We start from the raw sequence: 26,877 nt of genomic DNA on the forward strand, positions 1-26,877 counted from the left end.
TTCGCAGCCACTGCAGCACTAGTTCAATCCCTGGCTGGCCAGGGAGGTGATCAACATGGTGCAGCAGATCTCTCCTGTCTAGCCCGCTGCTGCCCTCAGCAGTGTATTTCAGTAGATCTACCTGTTCTGCTCCCTACTCTGTCTCTGGTGGATCCTCTTACCCCCAGCTCCTCTGGCCTGTACCCCAGCTCTTGCATGCATAAATAAAGAAATCTTTAAAAAAATTTTTTTTCAAGTTCTATATAATCTTTCATTTCCTGTCTTGCAATAACTATAAAATACAGTAGCTTTATATGTAGAAAATGTAAATACATTAGGGAAATATGACTATTTTGAATATTGATGTTCTCTTATACTAAAAATATAAAGTACACATTACTCTAAATCTATAATTTTTCAGTCCGATATATCAGACCTATTTTTTTTTAATTTTTTAAGGATCTGTTAAGTACACATAACAGAAAAAAACAGAACTGCTGTCTAAATAATTTGCACCCTTAAAAAAGATAAGGCTGCTGGGGCCCTTCCCCACAAATACATGTACATAGTAGATTCCAGGCACACACACATACAAGGTATCACAGAAATACACATGCAGAGAGCCAGAGGATGAGAGAGAGAGGGACACACAGTCAGAGAGAAAGATACTCAGAAATAGAAAAAAGTTCCCACACAGACACAGATTAAAAACAAAAACAAAAACCAGCATGTGTTGTTATTAGCTGTTATGGGGGGGGAAATCTCAAAAATCACAAATACACTGGCATTAATTTCCACCACTAATTTTAGTATACTTTTTGTGTAAGAACGGAAGAGGGCCTCCCTGGTGTTGCAAGGGGTTAAGATGCAGACTATGAAGCTGTCCACAGCCTCTGCAGCACGAGTTCGATCCCTAGCTGGCCAGGGAGCAACCCACATGGCGCAGCAGACCTCTCCGTCGCCTGCTGCTACCCTCAGCAGTGTACTTCAATCATCCTGTTCTGTTCCCCACTCTGTCTCTGGTGAATTCTCTCACGCCCCCAACACCCTCACCTCTGTTCTGTGCCCCAGCTCTTGAATGCATAAATAAATCTTAAAAAAAAAAAAAAAAAAAGGGTAAGAATGGAAAAAATGAAAGTTGCCCAGAAAAAAAAAATCATATCTAATATGGGAATTTATATAATGCCATTATTTTACGGTAGGAGGCAAGTGGTAATTAGCTTTCAACCGTTGGCCTTTGCAATACAACTCTAATTTTTTTGCACTGCAATATTTTTACTCTTCTTGCATGAATTATCTACCTGTGACCTCTAGTACCCTACCAGTAACCTTGTACATTGGCTTCTTTTAACCCACATTCCACCTGCACACCAGCAAGCTTCTTTGATAAGCTATAATGACAAAAATTTAATCATAACATCTATGTTCTTGAAACATTACCAATAAACATAAAAATGGTTAGAACATAAGAGTGGACTCAGAAAATATAGCTGGTAGACAACAGATACAAAGGGATGAGTTAAGTAATTTGTTTCAAATTTATCTTCCTTTAAACTATTTCTAATAAAGCAAATAATCCTACTTTGTCAGTGAAAAAGCATTGACAAAACTTCTGCATTAATTGTATATACAGGCCTCCCTGGTGGCACAAGGGTTTAAGTAGGGGCACTGTGAAGCTATCCGCAGCTATTGCAGCACTGCAGCACAGAGTTCAATCCCCGGCCAGCCAGGGAGCTAAGCCACAAGGTGCAGCAGATCTCTCCTGTCTCGCCCACTGCTCCCCCTCAGCAGTGTATTTCAGTCAATCTGCCCGTTCTGTTCCCCATTCTGTCTCTGGTGAATCCTCTCACACAGCACCACCCTCCCTTCCCCTGCACCTCTGGCCTGTATCCCAGTTTTTACATGCATAAATAAATAAATCTTTTTTAAAAATTGTGTATATACTGCTAGTAATACTAAACACAGTTTATAATGAAAACGTGGAGGAAATGAGATTGTTGTGGAGTAAGAGCATCTATTTAATGTAGTTCTTGTTAAGTAGTTCAAGTGCCATCAAACAACCGATGCCTGTGTTTGCCATAACTTGCAACATCAGCACTAGTAGGAGAAAATAAAAGCTGAAGGCCAAAAAGAAATAAAGGGATTCACAGTAGTAAATAACAGCATATTGTCCCCACCAAATTGATTCTTCTGTGGCTCAAGAACACCAAAAACAAAGGATGTCTTCCCTGATGAAAGGTTCACTTGGAAAAATGACCACACAAGCAGAGTAAATTTTTTGGCTGGATAATAACAATAGCTAACATTCAGTGCTTATAATGGGACAGGGACTGTTTCCCAATTGATTCATGCTTTAATAATTTATCTACAGACCATTCATTGAGGGCAGAAAATAGTTTCGTTGTTGTTTTAATCTCAAGATTAACGTTTCATACATTTTTACAAAAAGACTTACATGTACTTATTGAATATGGGTGAGTCAGACACTGTACTTGGCATTTCCCCCATACTTTACCTCGTTTAATCTTACAAGGCTGTAGGGCAGAATTATTTACCTCCATTTTACAGTTAATACATTCCCCATGATCATACCAGAGGTTACCAATTCCTTTCCAAACCCATCTCATTTTTTCTCCTTTATCACCATTAGGTTTCAGTTTAGTTTAGCTCAAAATATCTCTGAAATTCCGTCTACTTTAAAGTCAATGCTACTATTACAAATCACTAAAATCTTCATTTTCCAGGCTAGCCTAAAAACTGTTCACACATATAATATCTACAATCACATATTTTATATTAAACGTAAGTTAGTAAGTTAGCATTCAACCAAGTAACAGGAATTTACATCATTATATATTCAAATGGATTAAAAAAAAAAAAGACTGACTAGACCAGCAAAAAAAAAAAAAAAAAAAAAAAAAACCAACTATTTGACTAAGTTATTATAGAATAATTTCAAGCATTAATCATTAACTGCTGTAGAGCACTTAGTGTGGTTATATTCAATTCCTGCCTGGAAGGCTTACAATCTCATTAAAAACACGTAAAATATCCTGGAAAAAATATAGAACAAAAAGATCATGAGTATTATTAGGTAGCCATCAACTTCAGTTCTCGACTGTTTCTTCAAAGCTAAAGAATTTTCTAAAAATAAATTTCAGACAAGTTCAAAACAGAATTTAAAGTGCTTACCATACAATGTCTGGAAACATAACAAAGAATGAAATGAAAAGAACATTGTATTTATCTTAAACAATGTAAATTAATCAGTTATTTTGTTGCACACGTAATGCTATGGCCTTTTCTCTCTTATGTAGATATAGAGGCTTCTCAACACATAAATTCAACATGAAATTTATGAAAGTGTGTGTGTGTTCTGATCCACAAATTATCAACCTGATAGGGTATTAAGGAATTTACTGTCTAGCAACCAAATGTCATTACCTTGCCATTCCAGTGAATGTAAGACTTTCTTTACTTCTATTCTACCACAAAACATCTGAAAATGTTCAGATTTATTGACAGGATTTCTATTAACACCACCTAACCATCTATCCTCCAAATTCACCTCCCCACCTTACTCCAAATATGTATAAACAGCAAGTGAAAACAACTATAATAGAAAGATAGGTAAAATGATATTCTTAACATGCAAGAAATATACAGTAAAGTGGTATGCCTTCAATTTAGTTCACAGTAAAATGCTACTTTTATATCCCAGACAACGATATCATCAAGTTTTATAAAATCATTCCCTCCACTATCCCAATCATGGTAAAAGTTACTTCAGTCTTTATTTGGATTCTCTAAATACAAATAAAGAATAATAACACAAACACAATTAGATAACCTATTTCAAAATAACTTAAGGAGCCTAATGGCTTAATGAAGCTTAATCTTTACTACTTTTGAACAGTTCACTAACTATGAAATATAACAGTTCACAAGTTACTATGTAGATTAGAACTCACCACTATTACATTTTTTTTTTCGATATTTTGACCTTTGATGCTATTCTCAGCAAAATTTGGTACCAAATAACATTTATTTTAATGACTAGGTAAGTATACTGAATATACTATAGTACAATGAAAATCACTAAATATAAACTTACTTTTCAGCAAAATCTTTACTTCTCCATTCTCTTTCTTGATCTCATTCATTACTTTATGCTTCTTTTTCTCTCTTTCTTTTTCTTTTTCTCTCTCTTTAATTTTATCTTTGATTTTATCTAAAAGACAAAATGAAAGTATTTTAAACTATTTTACAATTTTTTCCCATGAACAACAGTGCAACTTCCAGAATTACAATACACTCAGAAAATTAGAAGGACAAGCATCTTTCTTATTCTTCCTCTTGGGTTTTGGGATATATTTCTAAATTTCCTTTCATATAATGAACATGGAATAAATAACACACGTTATAAACTGTCAAAATTTATCATTCTACATTTCCTTCTAAAGATTATTCTTCATTTCATGTCAGCCACAAAAGACAACCTTCAAATCACTCCAAGTAAGTGGCCAACTTTATTTTTTTTTAAAGGTTTATTTATTTATGCATACAAGAACTGGAATACAGGCCAGAAGTGTGGGGGGGTGAAAGGATTCATCAGAGACAGAGTAGGGAACAGAACAGGCAGATCATAAACTGATCTACTGAAATACACTGCTGAGGGGAGCAGAGGGCGAGTCAGGAGAGGTCTGCTGCACCATGTAGGTTGCTCCCTGGCCGGGGATCGAACTCATACTGCAGTGGCTGTGGATAGCTTCATAGGTTGTGTCTTAAACCCTTGCACCACCAGGGAGGCCCGAAGTGGCCAACTTTAATCAAGATAGTTAACTACAGTGGAAAAGTGCTATCTTTGAAATTGGGCATAGGTGGAAAGGGCATCAATATCTGAAAAATTAATCTAAGTTTTGTAATTGGTATAACCATGATTGATACCATTCTCATAATTTACTATATACGCTAAATGAAGATATAAAATAACAGTCAGAACTTGGTAGATGAAAGACTAGCCAATAGGTTAGTTCCATATGCATGGACCTTTAAAAAAGGATATGACTGATCTGACTAGCTTTTGGTATTAAATAAGGGGTATAAAAAACTCAAGGAGTCACTGATAGGTACTCAAAAGTGTCATATTTTGTGTTTATAAGATTATCTGACGTACTATACTCAGTCAAGTTCCTATGTATGCAGCAAAAGACCAGATATAGAAGAAAATTTGCCATCAATGAGCGTACTTGATTACAAAACCATCATGGAAGCACACAAAAAATGTAAAAAAATCTATAACAGAAATTAGTAAGTGTGTATGATTACTATATGATCTCTTAAAATTCCTCAACTTTCCATGCACTATCTTAATTGAAGTCCTAAACACCTAATGATTATATTATTGTCTATATCAGCACTGCAAATAAATATAATGCTTATCAATACACAAACTGAAATGTAGTAGTCACATGACAACATAAGTATGAAATTAATTTTAATCAATTTTATTTAAGTAATATATCTGAAGCATTTTAAAATTGAATGCTAAGAAAATTACCATTGAAATATTTTACTTTTTTTTCATAATAAGATTTCAAATTCCACTGTATGTTTTACACTATGACACATACCAATTCAGAGTAGCTCCACTTTAACTGCTCAACAGCCATGTAAGACTAGTGGCTACCATAAAGAACAACGCAGGCCATAATTTACAAATTAAATCCATATACCTAAAACATTTCAAAACTTACAGTTGATAATAAAAACTGCATATACAAATAGGAATATTATTTTCAGCTATTGAATTAGTGCTTTTCTGTAATGATAATAGAGAGCAGCTCTCAGATGAAGTTGGAGGTTCCTTCTTTTGTTTCACAGCGGATCATCTAGGTTAACTAGTGGAGCCCTGCAACAAGAGAGTCTTAGCTTGGAGTGAAACCAGAACACCTCTTGGACATTGGAGAGAAGGCAGACTGTGCCAGAAGGTACACAGAGATCCATGCTTCACTAAACAAGAGCTTAGTGGAGAGACATGCTTGGAGGCTGTGGCTGGGGTGACAGGGGGATTGCCAAACAAAGGGTAGCACTGCCATCTAAGCTGCCAACCCGGGGAGGGAAGAGCTGAACTGTGAAAACACACACCCTTGACTGAGGGTAAATACTTTAGGAGGAGCCGGGGTGAACCTAGGAAGTCAGATCTCCGTTATAAAAGATGAGGGTGTGCTGGGCTGCACTCCCCTCCACCTGCCCACCCCCACCTCCCATCACTTAGGTCTGGTAGCAACCTTTTGAGGTTCACTGAGAATGCAGAGACTGCAGTCTTGAGCCCGGAACCCCAGAAAGGAGGGCTATAGGCTGTGCCACAAACACAAGCTTGTACCCCCTCCCAAGCATTCATACCACAAACTTGACTCCTCCAAGCCACACCCCCTGACTCAGCAGCTGTAGGATCAGGTCTCAGATTTATGGAAGCCAGGAAAGGTCAAACTACTAAAATCATATATGAAAACTCTGTACTAACTTTGCTTCTTTTCTGCAATCTAAAACTATTCTAAAAACTAAAAGCTTACTAAAATTTATACTTATATAAATTTATAAATGCAAAAAATAATTAAAAGTAATACATCTAAACACACATGGTGTATATACATGTGTGTAAAAACTTGACACTATATAATGGACAGAGCTCCAAAATACACTATTAAGTAAAAAAGAACAAGTTACAAAAAAATGCAAATAGCATATACTTAGGTTTTGCAAAATAAGATATATTCTTTTCTGTGAGTATGTGCATACATGTATATAAGTAAATGTATAGAAAAAGTTATGGAATGATAACAGAGTGTACTCTTGGTTTTATTTCATGCACTTCTAAGTTATTTGAAATATCAAGAGAAAGAGCTTTATATTTATGTATTACTTGTGTAATTAAGTTGTTAACCTAAATCTCTTTTATGAAAGAATAACCGTTCAATTTTTTTAAATAATTTAGAATCACATAAGGAATATTAGAAGGAAAGAGTCAAGGGGCAAAAAAACACTTCAAAATAAGTACACAAGGGCCTTCCTGGTGGTGCAAGGGGTTAATAAGCACTGCACTATGAGGCAATCCAAAGCCTCTGCAGCTCCAGTTTGATCCCAGCAGGCCAGGGAGCAACCCACATGGCGATGCAGACCTCTCCTGACTCGCCTGCTGCTCCCCTCAGCACTGTGCTTCTGTCAGTCTGCCTGTTCTGTTCCCCACTCTGTCTCTGGTGAATCCTCTCATGCCCCGCATCTGTAGGCTGTGCCCCAGCTTTGTATGCATAAATAAATTTTAAAAAATGCACACAAAAATAATCTTACTTTTCCAAATGTCTCCACTGAAATTGTTCAAGTGCATTTCAATCTCACTTTATACAGATTATCTCAGGTTATGTTATAATTGACAAAAAGAACAAAATAAAAGAAAAAAGATACAATTATATATGTATTCTGAATATAGTAGACATACATACACTATCTGTTAGATTTAATAGCTTTCAAGAAAAAGAACATCAACAGTTCCTGGGAGTTCTCATTACCAGGAGAAAAATTATATTCTCTTTTCCCCCTTTTTACCGATATGAGATGATAGATATTTACTAGGCTTATTATGATTAAAACTTCATAATGTATGTAAATCAAATCATTATATTGTATACCTTAAAAACATGCAGTGATATATACTAATTATTCTTAATAAAACATAGTAAACCAAATTTTTGGTATAAAGAAGGTTCACAGAATAAACCAAATTTTTGGTATACAGAAGGCTCTTCATATACAGGTTCATTGTACTTTTTAGATTAGTGTCATAAAAATCTACCTGGAGGTTCTTAAATGTTAAAATTCCATGCTAATGATTTCAGTCACAATATATTCTTGGAGAACAAACCTCAAACAGATTTCAAGCTATCAGTTTTGCCTGCTTTATGTGCCATAATTCACTATAATAATGCAGCCCATGTTCTGTACAATACCACTTATCTCCTCCCTTAGTCAGGACTAAGTAAGGCTAGAAACAGATCTGAAAACAATAGAAAGCAGGAGAAAAAGAGAAATGATACAGAATTTAAGTGGGCTGACAGAACAGAAAGTGAGTGACATTACAAAAATGGCAAGAATGTAAAAGGAGGTAAAAGATCAAGGCTACAATAAAAAGAAAAAGGAATACACATCTAGTTCATGGAAAAAGAGACAATATCCCCTCTCCAAACAAGGTAATCAGATTGTCAAATTCATTTTTTTTTTCCTGGTCCTTGCTATTGCAGACATTTTAGAGCTCTTCCTCAAAACTTCTCCCTAAATATCAGTGAAATTGCACAAACTACCTGATTCCTCACTGCTCAGAATCTTATCCAAATCTGCTTTTCTTTCAGTAAGGACTCCTTGATCCCTACAACTAGAAATGATCCTATTCTCCTCCCTATCTAAGGGTTTGGATTATGATTCCTTGAAGCTGTGCTATCCCCCCTACTGGATTGTAAGCTCTTTTGTAGTTACATCTTTTTTTAAAGATTTACTTATTTATGCATACAAGAAACGGGGTGCAGGCCAGAGGTGCGGGAGTGGGGGTGTGTGAGAATATTCACCAGAGACAGAGTGGGGAACAGAACAAGCGGATCGACTGAAATACACTGCTCAGGGGAGCAGCTGGCTAGACAGGAGAGATCTGCTGTGCCATGTGGGTAGCTCCCTGGCTGGGGATCGAACTCGTGCTGCAGATAGCGTCAGAGTGCTGAGAGGTAAGCCACGCAACACCAGGGAAGCCCTGTAGTTATATCTTATTCATCTTTGTAATCTTCTATGGAACCTAGAATATTGTTCTACACATAATCAATGCTCAATATGAATAAGGTTTCTAAGGGGGCAAAAGAATAAAAGGGTTGAAGTAAATAGAAGCAAATTACTAGTGATAAGCATCTGAAGGGTCAATATTCACAGAAGACAAAAAAAAGCAAAAACAAAAAGGAAACAAGATGAGCAACAAAAAGGAGTCTCTTATATTACAGCTAATTATTTCTCCAAGTAAGTTACAAATTCTCTAAAGGTAAGAAGTATAAACAGCTTTCCTCTTTTCACTTCCCTACGGTGCCAAGCACACACCAGACTGGAAATAAATGCTTGATGAATTCCTATAAAAAAAAAAAGGAGAGAACAAATTAGAGAAATCATGATGTAATACAGTAAAGTAAATGTTCTTATAACACTCAACAGAAAATACTGGAGGTATACAAGGGAAGAATAGTTAAGGTAGTGGAGTGGGGCTGTAGCCAGAAAAATTTCCACAGAATTAGATTTTTCATAGGAAACAACTTAGAGTCTATCTCACATACTTTCCTCATTTTACAGAGGAAAAAGCTGGGGTACAGAGCATTTAAATGATTGTCAAAGGGGCCAAGATTAAGTGGGATGACTAGGAAAACACTTAAGCAGGTCCTCTGGTTTCTAGTTAAAAGCTCTTATGCCGACTTTTAGAAAAGAAAACCAATAAAGATGAAAATTATTTGGAGCACTAATGTTTTATGTATTTAGCTAATAATAGCTCTTAACTTACAATCTGTATATATAAGCATTACTTCTAGCTCTGCTGCACCAAATCTTCCTCAACAGATATAATCATCTATAGGGGAAGGAATAATGTAAAAACAGTATCAAAAACTTGAAAGGAAAAGAAAAAACCCTTCCTATTTAAGAGATGGCTGAGATCTGGCAGGCATGAGACAGATGGTATTTCCTTCTTCTCTAGAGCTGTTTGCCCATCCACATGGAGGTAAACTGCTAAAAGGATGAATGGTCCTTATGGACATAACTGTAAAAACTGATACATGTTAAGAACCTTAAGATTTGAAAGACCTGAACATATCCAGTCAACTAAGAACTGATGAACTAAGGGAACTTCTGGAGTTTCTGCTGCTTGTATTTATAAAATCAGGGGTTTGCACTTAAAACTCGTTATTATAAAAAAAAATAACAGTACAAAACACAACAAAGCAAAAACAGGCAATTATAAATCAGAGACATACTGCAGGGGAGCAAGAGGGAGAGGGATGAGAGGGAGGAAGGGAGGAGCACAGGAGATTATGGTGATGGTGCCTTGGGGAAGGAAATTCTATGAGGACTCAGTCTGAGGGGTTGGGGGGAAGCAAATATTATTTAAAAATAAAATTAATTAATTAATTAATATAAAAAAACTCATTATAAAGTTAAGGGCTTACACTAACTGATCTTTGAAGACCCCTTCATTTCCAGTATTCCTTGAGTCTATTTCAATTTTTTTTAAATAAAGGGTAAAACTTTAGGGGCCTCCCTGGTGGCACAAGGGATTAAGTCACAGCACTATGAAGCTATCCACAGCCACTGCAGTAGAAGTTTGATACCCGGCCAGGGAAGTGTCCCACATGGAGCAGCAGACCTCTCCTGTCTTGCCCGCTGCTCCCCTCAGCAGTGTGTTTCAGTCATTCTGCCTGTTCTCTCCACCTCTGTCTCCGGTGAATCCTTTCACCCCCTGCACCTCTATCCTGCACCCCAGCTCATGTATGCATAAATATTTTTTTTAAAAAAGGGTAAAACTTAGTCCAGTGACTCATATAGTAATAACATCCTGTGTTTTGTATAGTAAAGCAAAAAATGTTTCTTCCTGAAGATACTATGAGGAAGTCCAAACTGTGCAATAATAATCTCTCTTCAAGAATACACTGATTGCTTTGTCTAACATTCTCAATCAAAACCAAAAACAAACAAACAAAAAATGAATGCAATTTTGAAAACACAAAAGATTACAGCTGGGGATTAAGAAACCTTAACTGTATAGTAATACAGTAGAAAACAGGTCAAGCTTTGGGTTAGAAATATTTAAGTTAAAATTCCTCCACTGTCATTAAATGACCAACTGACACAAAACAAACTACATAACTGTTTTCTGCCTCAGTATTCTTGTCTATAAAAGATAGTAACACTTATGGTTTAGAGTTTGTGTAAAAATTAAAGGTGTCCCTGGTGGCACAGAGGTTAAAGACGCAGTGCTATCAAGCTGTTGGCAGCCACTACAGTATGAGTTCGATCCCCGGCCAGGGAGCTGACCCACGTGGTGCAGCAGACCTCTCCTGCCTCAGCCACTGCTCCCCTCAACAGTGAATTTCACTCATTCCACCTATTCTGTTCCCCACTCCATCTATGGTAAATCCTCTGGCCCTCCACACCTCTGGCCCTCCACACCTCTGGCCTGTACCCCAGTTCTTGCATGCATAAATAAATAAATCTTAAAAAAAAAGTAATTAAAGGCAACATACACTTTATTTCCAATAATCATGTTCAGTTATAGGCAACTGACAAATGTAGCTGCTATTATCATACATAAAATTTTATTAAGAAGTATAGAGTAATATCTATAGAGTAACAAAATAGTATAGTAACAACAGTCACAAAAGCATTCAAAGAAGAGTAACAAGAAAATAGAAAATATATAAATTACCTACATGAAAGCCACATCAGGTGTAACATGAAAAAGTAGGCTGGGTTCCCTCTCCTGCCATCATGAAAAATTTCAGGTCAAATTTTCCTCACTGACCTACCAGGAAAGATTTGCCTCTAAAACAGAAATACAAGACTTCCTCTTATATTGTAAAATACAGATATGAAGTAGTGAGACAATATACTTGGTATCTAGGTTACAGAATTAAATTATTCTAGTCACTGAATCTTAAACTACAGCTGTCACATAAAATGTGACTCAGAGGCAAGCTGGGGCATTCTAGACCTCAAAATTAACACTACACAATGATATATATTATTTAATTAAAATTAAACTCTATACAGCAAACAGTAAATCATACAGTTCTTTCTGGTTTATGACAACAACATACGTGGGAACCACTGCTCTTGTTACACACTCCTAATTATGTTTTCCATACAAATAGTGTTTTAAATTTTAAAATTTAAAATTTTAAAATTTAAATTTTAAAAACTATGTATTTAGCTAATATTAATAGCTAACTCTCCTACTTGTGTTTCTTCTATTTTAGTCCAATTTAGAATGTGCTCTTACTGAAATTTCACAAAACAAGTAAATGTTTAGGGGGAACTAGTTCAGACTTCCCAAGTTAGGTTATAAGCAGTCTCGATGTTTCCAAGTCTCTTGGAGTTCCAAATTGCCATGTACAAGATACAACTATCCTGATGATGAGATCGTATGGAAAGGCCCTACTGATAACTGAGAAGAGGGGAGTGAGGTTCTCTTACAAGAGCAAATGAGGGCCTCCCCTGGTGGCGCAGTGGTTGAGCGCTGGGCTGAGAAGCTGCCTGCAGCCTCTGCAGCGCCAGTTCGATCCCCGGCCACCTGCGAGGGTCCCACGCAGACCTCTCCTACCCCGCTGCTCCTCTCAGCAGTGTACTTTGGTCCTTCTTCCTGTTCTGCTCCCAGCTCTGGCTCTGGTGAATTCTCTCACCCTCCCACGCTTCTGACTGTACCCAATGCTTGTATAAATAAATAAATAAATAAATCTTTTAAAAAAAAAAAAAAAAAAAAAAAGGAGCAAATGATATCATCTTGGACCTACCAGAAAAAACTTTCAGCCACCAACTTAACACCACTGAGCAAACCCTGTCAACCCCACTAAAGCAGAAAAATCACTGAGTCAATTCTGCTGGAATTTCTGATACACAATCATCAGATATAATAAAATAGTTTTTATAAGTCACCAAGTTTTAGATTAATTTGTTATGAAACAATAGGCAATGTAGCTTTTACAAAGTCTTATAGTTAATGAAAAAGAATTTAAAGAATTTTTGGGTAAATTATGTATGTATAAGACATGCAATGACTTCAGAATCTGTCTATAAAACACAGATATTTCAAAATCTATCAGTGAAAGGCTAGAGATACTTAGCAATGTTATGTCAGAGCTATAAAGAACCAAACACATGGAAATTATTTCTTCCTTTAGCTTCTGTGACATTAGATAGCACAGTTTTCTATCTAGTCTCCATGAATGTTACTCTATATATGCTTTCTACCTAGAACTATTTTACATCTTGTAAAATCCTGTCATACAGTCCTTGAAAGTTTCTTTCAAACATCCCCTCCTTTCCCCACAGCATCCCTTCTTCTCCCTTTATTAACCACATTTTCTTAATAAATGCCCACCCTCATTCCCACTGGTACTAAAACAGTTTTCCTTGTCTTGTGGCATGTAACTTACTATACTAAATATATAAATATCATCACTTTCCTTGTGTCTACTAGATTGTCTAAGTTACTAAAAGGCAAGGATTATATAGATATAAAACCAATTTTGTTATTCTGTCATGCCACTGCATTTAAGTACTAAAAATGCTTGTGAAGTTATTTTTCATATTCTACTAATAGAGATCTGGGACATGGTTGAAGTACCACAAAGAAATGACTTCCTGAATATCACATGGTATCTTAGAAATTCTATCTGCTCCTGATTATCAACAATTGATAACCTTTCAATGCTATAAAATTATGTATCAAATTAAGCAGAAGACCTAATAGCTTTCTTATATACTACTAATATGAAAAAACTCCCCCCAAATAAACAAAATATCAGAAGAAAACTCAATCTATAGTAAATACCAATAAATTTTAGGGACATATAAAAGAAGGTAAAGACAAAAGAACCACAAAAATAAAAAAGCAACCTATAGAATGGGAGATTATTTGCACATCTCACAAAGACCTAATTTCCAAATATACAAAGTACTTATATAACAACAACAAAACAGACAATCCAAAAAATAAGCAAAAGACCTAAATGGATAGTTTTCTAAAGAAGACATTCAGATGGCATACAGGCACATGAAAAAATGTTCAATATCACTTACTAAGAATGGCACATATCAAAAAAACAAGCAACAACAAATGTTGGCGAGGATGTGGTGAAAAAGGAACTCTCCTACATTGCTGGTGGGAGTGCAAACTGGTCCAACCACTATGGAAAGCTGTCTGGAGGTTTTTCAGTCTACTAAAAATGGAGCTACCATACAACCTGGCAATTCCACTCCTAGGGATCTACCCAAAGGACACAAGCACACTGATTCAACAGAACACCTGTAGCCCTATGTTTATTGCAGCACTATTTACAATAGGTAAAACCTGGAAACAACCCAAATGCCCAAAAATAGATGACTGGATCAAGAAGATGTGGTATATATACACAATGGAATATTATTCAGCAATCAAAAAAGATAAACTCATGTCATTCGCAGCAACATGGATGGAAATAGAAGGAATTATGCTCAGTGAAATAATCCAGAAGGAAAAAGAAAAATATTGGATGGTTTCACTGATAGCAGGAATACTGCGGAACCAAATAAGACATCAGTGTAAAAAAATAATAACAGTACAAAACACAACAAAGCAAAAACAGACAATTATAAATCAAAGATATACTGCAGGGGAGGAGGCAGGAGAGGGATCAGAGGGAGGGAGGAAGGAGCACAGGAGACTGAGGTGATGGTGCACGGGTGCATTGGTGAAGGAAACTCTGTGGGGACTACACCTGAGGGGGTGGGGGGAAACAACCATTGTTTAAAAATGAATAATGATGTAAAAAATGTCGCATATCAAAAACAATGGAAACAATAAATAATAGTAAGGATGTGGGAAATAAAGGAAATTTCATCCACTGTTAGTGAGGACGCAAATTCATATGGTCTCTACAGAAAACAGTATGGAGATTTATTAAGAAGGAAAAAAAAAAGAAAAAAACCCCATGTGATCCAACAATCTCTTTGCTAGATATTTACCCAAGAATATGAAAACTCTAGGGCTTCTCTAGTGGCGCTGTGGTTAAAGTCTCAGCTATCAAGCTATGGACAGCCACTGCAGCATGAGTTCGATCTCTGGCTAGGGAGCTAACCCATATGGCACATCAGACTCTCCTGTCTAGTCCAATGCTCCCCTCAGCAGTGTATTTCAGCAGATTCACCTGTTCTGCTTCCCACTCTGCCTCTGGTAAATCCTCTCCCCCACCCGCCCCGCACCTCTGACTTACACACCAGTTCCTGTATGCATAAATAAGTAAAAATAAATCTTTACTTAAAAAAAATACAAAAACTCTAATACGAGAAGACTGATATAATCCTATATTCATAGCAACACTGTCCACCACTGCCAAGTCACAGAACCAAACCTAAGTGCCCACCAACAGAGGAATGGATAAAGTAATTATGGACTATGCCACTATTAAAAATGGTGAGGAAGGGTCTTTTGGGACAAAATGGATAAATCTCAAAGTAATTATGCTAAGTAAAATAAGTCAGAAAGTGAGAGACTGCTATCAGATGGTTTCATGTATTTGTGAAATAACCAAGAAACACATACTGGCAAACATATACAACAAAAACAAATCTTAGAGAAAAATTTACTGGTAACCAGAGGGAACAGGGGGAAGGGAGGAAGAGATAGGTTAAAGGAGATAGGGAACTGGCAAAAGTAATGGAGGATACGTGAAGCATGAACACCTATGGAAGAGTGAAAATATAACTCCAAAATTTTAAAAAATAAAAACAAACACTGCCCAAAGAAATTTAAATATATATACACACACACATATATTTTACATTATTGTTCATTTTTGTACAATGTTTGTCCCTGTAATATTCCTACCACCAAGTCACCCGTGCACCATCACCATAGTTTCTTTATTTTTTAAATTTATTTATTTATTTATACAAGATTGATTGATTGATACAAGCACTGGGTACATTCAGAAGCACGGGAAGGTGAGAGAATTCACCAGAGCCAGAGCTGGGAGCAGAGCAGGCAGAACGGGAGGGGAGCAGCGGGCGGCAGGAGAGGTCTGTGCGCCATGTGGAACCCTCCTCCGGTGGCCGGGGAGCAGCCAGGGATTGAACCGGTGCTACAGAGGCTGCGGGCAGCTTCGCAACCCAGCGCTCAACCGCTGCACCACTGGGGAGGCCCACCATAGTTTCTTATCTTTCCACCCCTGTTTTAATCCTTCTCCCTCCCCTGCTGAATGTCTCCAACATATAGTTGCCTGCTAGTTTTGTCTTTTTTCCCCTCGATCCTATTTGGTTCTGTTATATTCCTCCTATGAGTGAAACCATTCAATATTTTTCTTTTTCCTTCTGACTTATTTCACTGAGTATAATCCCCTCCAGCTCCATCCACGTTACTGCAAATGGCAGGAATTTATCTTTTTTGATTACCGAATAGTATTCCATCATGTATATATACCACATCTTCTTTATTCAGTCATCTATTTTTCCCCCAAAGAAACTTTAAAGGGGTAAAGATAAACATGTAGTTTTAAAGTATAAATTATAATGATTATAAGTTGCCCCTTATTTAATTCATAAATTTAGTGAAAATCCCACTGGAATTACAGAAATGGGGGAACTTTACAAAACAATTCTCCAGCTAACCAAAGGGAAAAATAAGAGTAAGGGCACCTTGACTCAAACCTCACATACAAAAGTTTTCAAAACACACCACAGACCTAAATGGCTGTAGACCTAAGAGAAGATCTGTGTGACACTGAGTTAGGTAAAGCTCTCTTAGTTAAGACACAAAATGCACTCAAAAAAATTACAGAATCTATTTTTCAAGTTTGATCCACTGGATATATGATGACAGTAAAATAAGGAATGTATATAGCAAGACAAATATAGGTAGGGAAGACTGGTTTGAATATATTAACTTCATAGTTCTATGGAATATCTAATAGCGTTATGCCAAATAGGAAATAGAATAGATAGATCTAAAACTTTGGAATAAACTAAGAGTTGAAGAGTGTTAACAATACACTAGAAAACAAAATGAATAGCAAAATTAGACAGTACTGTGAAAACTAAACAAAAGGCTAAAATAGTAGCAACAGAGATAAAGAAAATGGGGTATAGCTGGGGCTCACAGGTAAAAGCAACCATTGTTGTCTGCTACTGTAAGGACACTTTTTTTAAAGATTTATTTTATTTATTTATGCATACAAGAATTGGGGTGTAGGCCAGAGATGTGGGGGATGAGAGGATTCACCAAAGACAGAGTGGGAAGCAGAACAGGTGGATCTACTGAAATATACTGCTGAGGGGAGCAGCGGGTGAGACAGGAGAGGTCTCCTGTAAGGGAACTTTTAAAAGGCTCCTTTGCACAAATGCATACTCAGACACGCTGAACAGAATCTGTCCTACAAACAACATTTTAAAACTTTACCCTTGTTGTATCTGATAGCAGAACTTATATAAAGTACTTAGTTGCCTGTATCTTAATTCTCATAGCCATCTTTTCAAACTAGTTCTTCTGTAGGCCTAAACCGCAATTTTTCAATAATAGGCTTATATTCTACATCTGAATCTATCAAATATCGACGAACTGTTCTTTCTGGCTACATATTCAATAATCAAAGCTTTCCTTTCTATGTCAAAGAGTACCAATCACTTACCATTAAAATCATTTCATTTTATAAATAATCTCCAACATCCCTATCTCTTAACTTCTTTCTCAGCCAATCTGTCCTATTCAATGCCATGAATTTAATGTTCTTAAAATGACAACTTGAAAATATTATTACACTACTTAAAGAACAAACTGCCTTGCTATTACCCATAGGATGAAGTCTAAACTCCTTATCCTGGGCAAATAGAAGGCAGACTGGCAGACTTTCAACTGCCATACAAGTCTATCTCCCAACTCTGTACAAAATTACCAACTGCAGCCAAATGGTCTATTCACAGACCACTGAACATTCCATCTTTCAATCTTGCTCACATCATCCTCTGCTACATAAGCCTAACAAGTCTGTTTCCATTATCTCCATTTACCTAAATCCTATACTTCAAAGCCTTCAAAGCCCAGTTCATTTACCTGGTAAACTACCTCACAATGTAAGATACAGGAAAGAGATTTCAAAACATTAACAACAATTTGCATAGCTCTAAAGCCAGACTATCCAAAGATCTGAAAGGAAGATTTATTATTTATTTTATATCCTTGGGCAAGTTACTTAAATTTCCAGAGCTTCTATAGAGTATTTATACAAACCAAATACCTCACTAAACTTTAAAGTTGTGAAAATTACATGTTAACTATTCTTATTGTTTCTGTCCTCAAGTTTATTAACTAGTTGAACGTGCACCCACATACACATTAGCTTGAAAATTATCTTGCAAAAGCTTTAGATAATTTACTAATTCTGATATTTTCATTATTGTCAAAGAAGAAAAATGAGTAACGGTGAGTATTTATTCTCTTAAGATATAAAGTTCATCAGTTATTCAGACTGAAAATGATATGTTTTCCAAAATATTGTTCCACATGTTAAAACAGCAAAAGTGGTTCTGAATAGCTAAAGAAAATGCAAACTCTTTCTATTAAAAGGTTAACAAAAGTTTGCTTAAATTAGCAGTATCAAGAAAATAAGTACGGCCTCCCTGGTGGCGCAAGGGGTTAAAATGCAACCTATGAAGCTATCCACAGCCACTGCATTAGGAGTTCAATCCCAGGCCAAGGAGCTACAGACATGGTGCAGCAGACCTCTCCTGCTTGCCCGCTGCTCCCCTCAGCTGTGTATTTCAGTCAGTCTGCCTGTTCTGTTCCCCACTCTGTCCTGGTGAGTCCTCTCACCCTCCCGCACATCTGGCCTATACCCCAGTTCTTGTATGTATAAATAAATAAATCTTTAAAAAAATAAAGACTTTTTGCTTTTGGCCCATGTTATCAATATTATAATAGGTTACCAATTGTAACTGGACAGATACAATCAATCTTTAACAACATGGAGTCTGCAAGCAGCTTTCCAAAATTCAAACTGTGATGAATTAAGAACTCAAGAAAAATGTTTAAGTTTCTGGTCATACCAATGGATTGGTATTTACTTTGGTAACCCCAAAAATAGGTCACCACATTTTAATCCAGATATAAGTAATATTTTATTTTGATTCTTCATATTTTATTTTGATTCTTCACCCCCAAGACTAATTCCATTGCAATACAGAAATAATGGAGTTAATATTAACACCCAATAAAATGGGTAAATCAGGAAGGTGTATCACTAGTTGATACTAAAGGTAGTAAATGAAAGACAGAGAATTGAATATTCACAAAGCATTATACCACAGATTACAATCTAAATGCAAAGAGGAAAATGAATCATTGTAATAGTGAGAGTGCTTACCTCAACCAAGTGCTCAAATTTAATATTGTTAATAACGGGACACTGAATATTATATACCTCCTGATGACATATTGTATGAAGTATACCTATAAAATATATTTTTTAAAGGTGATTTTTTATTTATTTATGCATACAGGAACTGGAGTAAAGGCCAAAGTGCGGAGGGGGGAAAGGACTCACCAGAAACAGAGTGGGGAGCAGAACAGGTGGATCCACTGAAATACACTGCTAAGGAAAGCAGTAGGTGAGACAGGAGAGGTCTGCTGTGTCGTATGTGGGCTAGCTCCCTGGCTGGGGATCAAACTCAGGCCGCACACCGGTGATAGTGCTGAATCTCAACCCCTAGGCCACCAGGGAGGCCCTATAAAATATTATTACCAAGACTACTTAATCTGAATTTATTCAAGACTTTTATATCTAACTTTGAGTTTACAAGAAATACAAAGGATCAAGTGAAATTGCACCATACTAAAACAACTGTTTAAAAATTATGTGTTTAGGGGCCTCCGTGGTGGCACAAGGGGTTAAGCACAGCACTGTGAAGCAATCCGCAGCCTCTGCAGCATGAGTTTGATCACCGGCTGGCCAGGGAACAACCCACATGGCACAGCAGACCTCTCCTGACTCACCCACTGCTCCCCTCAGCAGTGTGTTTTCAATAAAGTCTGCCTGTTCTGTTCCCCGCTCTGTCTCCGGTGAAGCCTCTCATTCCCCCCGAACCTCTGGCCTGTACCCCAGCTCTTGTATGCATAAATCAATCTTTAAAAAATAAAAAAAAAATTATGTACATAGGAAAATGCAAGCCAATAGGTATTTTGAACTGCTATCTTCAAATATTCAATGCCATAATTGAAAAATGAGTGGAACAGTTAGAGATGTAGCTGTTTGGAGTACAATTGGGGATTTGGAGTAATCTATACATGGACTGGCTATATTAATCCCTTCTCAAGTGTTTTAATGTTATTGTGCTTCAAGTGTCTACTTTTTTTTCATTATCATTTTTTAAAGATTTATTTATTTATGCATACAAGAACTGGGGTACAGGCCAGAGGTCCGGGGCGGTGAGAGGATTCACCAAAGACAGACTGGGGAACAGAACAGGCAGACCAACCGAAACACACTGCTGAGGGGAGCAGTGGGCGAGACAGGAGAGGTCTGCCTCACCATGTGGGTTTCTCCCTGGAGGGCCCAGGGATCAAACTTGTGCTGCAGAGGCTGCAGATTGCTTCATAGTGCGGCACCTAACCCCCTGAGCCACCAGGGAGGCCCAAGTGTCTACTTTTAGAAAATGAAAGCTGAACTACTGTAAAATGAAGTGTCAGAATGTTGACAATTTACTTTCAAATGATGCAGTACATTTATATGATAAAATATTAAAAGTAGTTGAATCTAAGAGAGAGCTACACAGGATCATAGTATTATTCTTCCAACTTCTTTTTAATATGCTTAAAGGTTTTATAATAAAAAGTTATTAACTAAGAAATAACAAAGTTTTAAAGTTCATCTTTACTTTCTTCGTGTTTATTAGTGTAATGAAAAAAACTTAATTGTAGTTTTGTGCAGTTATTCTCAGAACCTGACAGAGACGAGATTGATCCAAATTCTTTATACATTCGCTATGTAACTCCAAGCAAGCTAGGAAAAACTCAAGTTTTAATCTAAAAATATTAATTAACATGGTACATGGGACACACTCAATAAATGCCTTTTATTCTCCCAGTAAGCCCCAATATTTTATTTCCTCTGCTGAGATGGCTGACTTCACAACCATTTGCTTCACTTAGCTGTTATGGGGAACTTTTTTTTTGCTTATTTTTATTATTTAATTTTCTGATACTAAAGAGTTTTCCTATTCCTGGGGCAAAGTTGGTAGGACTGTAAAGTGATGCAGTCACTATGAAATGCAGTCACTATGAAATGCATTCACTATGAAAATGACATTTCCTCAAAATTATTAAAAACAGAATTAGTATTATGGGATCTCCCTGGTGGCACAAGGGGTTATGTCTCAGTGAAGCTATTGGCAGCTAATGGCAGCAAGAGTTCAATCCCCTGCCAGGGAGCTAACCCTGGTGCAGCAGACCTCTCCTTTCTCACTCTCACTCGCTGCTCCCCTCAGCAGTGTATTTCAGTGGATTCGCCTATTCTGCTCTCCACTCTTTCTCTGGTGAATGCTCTCACCCACTCCACCCCCCACACCACTGGGCTACACCTCAGCTCTTGTGTGCATAAATAAATAAAATAAATCTTAAAAAAAAAAATTACTATTATTCAGCAATTCCACTCTCAAGTACATACCCAAACAAACCAAAAGCAGGAACTCAAAAGATATTTTTACATCCATGTTCATAGTAGCCATCAAGGGATAAAATGGATAAACAAAATGCAGAACATAAATAAAATGAAGTAATATTCAACCCCCAAAAAAACCCAAATTCTGATACATGATGCAACATGGATGAATTAAAAACAACCTGATAATAAACCAGTCATAAGAGGGCAAATACTTTGATTCCACTCATACAGGTACCTAAAATAGTCAATATCAGGGACACAAAGCAGAATGGTGGTCCATGCCAGGGGTTAGGAAATAGGGCAAAAATGAAAAGTCAGGTTGTTGGGTTTTTAAAAAAGATTTATTTATTTATGCATACAAGAACTGGGGTACAGACCAGAGGTGTGTAGGGGTGTGTGTGAGAGGATTCACCAGGGACCGAGTAGGGAGCAGAACAGGTGGATCTACTGAAATACACTGCTGAGGGGAGAAACAGGGGAGAAAGGAAAGGTCTGCTGCCCCATGTGGGTTGCTCCTGGCCAGCAGGTAATCAAACTATCCTGCAGTGGCTGGCCATAGCTTGATAGCGCTGTCTTTAATCCCTGCACCACCAGGGAGGTTCGAAAAGTCAGTTTTTAATGGGTATGAAGATTCAATTCGGGAAGATTATGAATAAAGTTGTGGAGATGAGTGGTGGTAATAGTTGCACAATGTCAATGTACACAATGCCACTAAAGTACACACTTAAATATGAATGAAACAGTAAATTTTATGTTTTGTGTATTTTACCCTAACTTGAAAAAGTAATTTTTTCAAAAGAATTAACTCAAAAAAATATACAAGCAATATATACCAAATTGTTAATGATAGTTTGGGATTAGGGGAGAATCACTCTTTAATGTACACACACGTATGTTACTGAAATTTCATAAGCATTATTATTAATTCTGCAATGGAAAAAAATTCAATCCTAATTATTTTGGAATAAAATGATGTGTCTGGATTATATGTTAAAATGTTAGAGCCAGGGCCTCCCCTGTGGCGCAGCAGTTGAGCGCTGGGTTGCGAAACTGCCCGCAGCCTCTGCAGTGCCGGTTCGATCCCCGGCTGCTCCCGGCCACCGGAGGAGGGTCCCACATGGCGTGCAGACCTCTCCTGCCGCCCGCTGCTCCCCTCAGCGGTGTACTTCGGTCCCTCTGCCTGCTCTGCTCCCCGCTCTGGCTCTGGTGAATTCTCTCACCCTCCCGCGCTTCCGACTGTACCCAGTGCTTGTGTAAGTAAATAAATAAATAAATAAGGTGTCTGTTAAAAAATAAAAAAATAAAAAAATAAAATGTTAGAGCCAAAAATAAAAATAAGTGGAATAAAAGAGATGAAACATGAATTATAAAATGTTGGTAACTGTGAAAGCAAAGTGATGGGTATACCCAGAATTCATTATACTGTTTTGGTATCTTTCGTGTTAATTAAACTTTTCATCATAAAAATATAATTTCAATCTAAATTCAAGAAAATCTAACAGGTGCAATGTAAAATTTAAATGAAAATGTTTGAAGTTATTAAAAAATAATAGTTCAGTTGATCAAACTCTTATTATTAACTCTCCCTAATAACTCACAACAAAGATTTTACATAAGCAACGTTTATATTTATTCTTTTATATTTTTTTACTCAAACACAAATTAAAACTTACTAGTTTTTCAATACCCTGTTTCAAGTAGTTTATTTGAACGTTTAATTCATTTGAGGATGGTGAAAAATTAATCACACTTTGTATAATAAATTTAAACTCTGAAATATAAATTTTTCCACAAAGTTAGTGTGCCTCATGCTAACAAATGCAACAAATTCCCACAAACCAGAATAGGAATGGGGAAAGTATAAACAAGTTACAGCTATATAAGAATTTGTGAAACTATATGTCTCTAATGTGTTAGGTGGAAAAGAGAAATTAATATTCCTTTAAAATGCTTACAATATGCCAAGTTCATATAACTCTCACAATAACCTTGTGAAAGTTACCAATCCCATTAAACAGATGAATATGGGCTCAAAAATAATAAGGGACTTGATCAATGTCATACAAATAGGAACAAATCAAAACAAGGCTAAAATTTAAGATCTCTTATTGAAAAACCTACCCAAACGGAGGGCCTCCCTGGTGGCTTAGGGATTAAGTCTCAGCACTATCACCATGACTGCCAGTGCAGCAGACCTCTCCCGTCTGGCCTACTACTCCCTTCAGCAGTGTTATTTCAGTAGATCTACCTGTTCTGCTCCCGACTCTGTCTCTGGTGAATCCTCTCACCACCACCTCTGCCCCCCACCCGCCCCTGGCACCTCTGGCCTAGACCCCAGTTCTTGTATGCATAAATAAATAAAAATAAATCTTTTTATAAAAAAAAATTCTAAAAAATAAAAAGGCTTAAGCTGATGGTGGAATGGTAAATAATTTGGTATAGTTGAGAGTTAATATAAGTCTTTACAAGAAGAGATGACAGACAATCCTATTTACTCTACAGTTTCTCAAAGAGGCTTATAAAATGGAGGTAGTGGGAAAGATAAAAGGGCAGAACATCTTCTGCCTTCTCACCCCCAACTCTCCTAAAGGAACTAGAAGTGTGGTCTCCAGCAAAATTGATTCAGAGTGGTTCTAGGCTCAGAGGCAATGTGCACCCAAAAAGGGAGTAAAAATGTCAGTCCGAAAACAGAGACTAAGTAAAAATGTACAAATTGAATTGTTAAACATAGCTTTCTTGCCCTCACCCAGCACTGAAGCCTGCCATCTAAACTCATCACCTCTGCCAATCCCATCTGCTGTCCATTATTCCACTTACGAAGAGGCAGAGAGAAAAATGAAGGGGCTTTATCTGAAGAAACTAAAAATCTTCTTACACACTCCCCAGGAAAAAGAAAGATTAAAACATGTGAGTTCATTAGTCACTAAGCCATGCTCATGCATGCCCAGTGAGCTTTCAATTAGCTTTGGAACTTTTAAGTATGAAAGAACTGGTACAGTTTACAGTGATCTTAAGAAAATCTCCAAGAAAGAGAGACCAAAAACAAAACAACAACAAAAAAAACGCAAATCAGAAAAAAAGTTAGAGAAAAATAACAATGCGAGGAATAAAGAACATGTCAAAGAAACTATAATATTCCTGAAAAGATAACAGAAGATACTACACCCATGAAAAAGGAACAAGATGCTATAATATAGAAACAAAAACAAGAGCTCATAAAAAATACACATCAGGGGGCCTCCCTGGTGGTGCAAGAGGTTAAGTCTCAGCACTATGTAGCTATCTGCAGCCACTACAGCACAAGTTCAATCCCTAGCCAGGACAGAGATGGAACCCACATGGCCCAGCAGACCTCCTCTGTCTTGCCTGCTGCTCCTCTCAGCTGTGTATTTCAGTCAATCCGCCTGTTTAGTTCTCCATTCTGTCTCTGGTTAATCCTCTCAAATCCTGCACCTCTAAAAAAATACACATCAGATCATTAAATAGTACAAGTAATATTGTATGTTTCAATTATATTTCAATTGTTTTAAAGCTAAAATGTTAAAATTCAGTGGGAGGGCTGAAATCTTCCACATAGAACAAAAGACAGCTATGGAGATCAAATTTCTCACTATCAGCACTGGAAGCCAGGCAATAAAGGAACACCTCCAAACTTTAGAAGGAAAATGATTTCCAATATAGAAATCTCCCAAAGCCAAACAGTCAAGAGTGAGGGTAAAAAATAAAATTAAAAATATGTATACTTCCAATATACTCTTTCACAGCACTGGTGTAGGAAACCAAAAGGAAGGAATAAACAAAAAGACAAGACAGAAAAAAGGGAATCAACAAAAGTAAAAGAAATCCCCAGAATGTTAGCTAAGGAAAGTCCCAAGATGACAGCTTTGCAACAGGCATAAAGAAAAAACAATCCAGACTAAAGCAGGAAATAGGACAACTACAGAAAGGATGACTACAGGAACAAATGAAACAGTTAAGTTTATCTGACAGATTTGACCACGTGGAAAATTGTATTGAGAAGCATTTTATGGAGCTGCTAGAGGGTATAGAAAGAATTTGCCAGACAAAACTAAGCAAATGAAAACAATGCGGCAAGAAAAACAAATGGTTACACAAGGAAGTAAAATTTTAAACTATTATCTCGGTGACAAACAGTTGGGCATAATGATAAAACCTCTGCATATAAATTCAACGTAAAATTGTGGAATAGTGAAATTAGAAATTACTTCAAAAAATCTTAGAACATCTATTCCTTTAAAATCACTGGTGTTTACATACCCCAAATTACTCAGTTCTAAGAAAAGCCTCTATTTTCATAAGAGTTAATTCTGCAACTACACTTTCAAGGCAAAAATTCTGTGAAATGCTTCAGGTTTTGTCTAAGAAAAAAAGTAAGTTAATAAATGCAAAGCAAAAACTAGAAGACATGCAAATTTTATAAGTTAAGGCACTTTGTATGTGTAATGATTTTTTTTCTGTTGTTTGCTGTCATTCTTAGTATACCTCCACTTTTACTTTCCATATTCACCAATTCAATGATTTATTCAGTCTCAAAGGAAAGTGGGTTGGGAAGTCATCAATAGATTACCTTTCTTAGCACCAAAACTAGCTATTATTTCCTAGTTTTAAAATTTTTAAATATTTTGCATTTTTTCTCTTTATAAGAAATAAATTTGGGCCTCCCCGGTGGCACAGCGGTTGAGCGCTGGGTTGCGAAGCTGCCTGCTGCCTCTGCAGCGCCGGTTCGATCCCCGGCTGCTCCCCGGCCACCAGAGGAGGGTCCCACATGGCGCGCAGACCTCTCCTGCTGCCTGCTGCTCCCCTCAGCAGTGTACTTCGGTCCCTCTGCCTGCTCTGCTCCCTGCTCTGGCTCTGGTGAATTCTCTCACCCTCCCACGCTTCTGACTGTACCCAGTGCATGTATAAACAAACAAACAAACAAATAAATAAATAAAACATGCCTCTATTAAAAAAAAAAAAAAGACAGAAATTTAACCTTCATATAGTGACAACTGTCATGGAAGGCAGTTACAGCACTATGACTAAATGGCCTCTCAGAGTTCAGGTAAGGAAGGCATCAGCTCTTACACTAAATAAGTCTAAACTAGTATGTTTTATAATTCTCTTGTTCATGATTCTTTTTTTTTTTTCTTTTTTTTTTTTTTTTTTTTTTTTTTTTTTTTTTTTTTTTTTTTTTTTTTTTTTCCGTGGGATCCTCGCCGGTGGCCGGGGAACGAACCAGCACTGCAGAGGCTGCGGGCAGCCTCGCAGCCCAGCGCTCAACCGCTGCGCCACCAGGGGAGGCCCATTGCTCATGATTCTTAACTTTCAAATCTACCATCAAAGATACTTCTATCTGGATTGACCCATCTTTTAATTTATTATGGGATTTAAAAAAGAGTCATCACAGTTCTAATTC

General features: G+C 36.9%; 1 protein-coding gene across 1 annotated transcript in view; it reads right to left on the minus strand.

Annotated features, from left to right (window-relative positions):
• Positions 1–26,877, minus strand: part of RSBN1L (round spermatid basic protein 1 like) — a 50,859-nt gene that overhangs the window by 20,949 nt on the left and 3,033 nt on the right. Inside the window, exon 2 of the mRNA XM_037518111.2 lies at positions 4,094–4,210. Coding sequence (XP_037374008.2) covers positions 4,094–4,210 — 117 coding nt within the window. The remainder of the gene's footprint in view (positions 1–4,093; positions 4,211–26,877) is intronic.

Source organism: Talpa occidentalis, unplaced genomic scaffold (genome assembly GCF_014898055.3).
Source record: "Talpa occidentalis isolate TD23 unplaced genomic scaffold, MPIMG_talOcc4v2.1, whole genome shotgun sequence".
Classification (NCBI taxonomy): domain Eukaryota; kingdom Metazoa; phylum Chordata; class Mammalia; order Eulipotyphla; family Talpidae; genus Talpa; species Talpa occidentalis.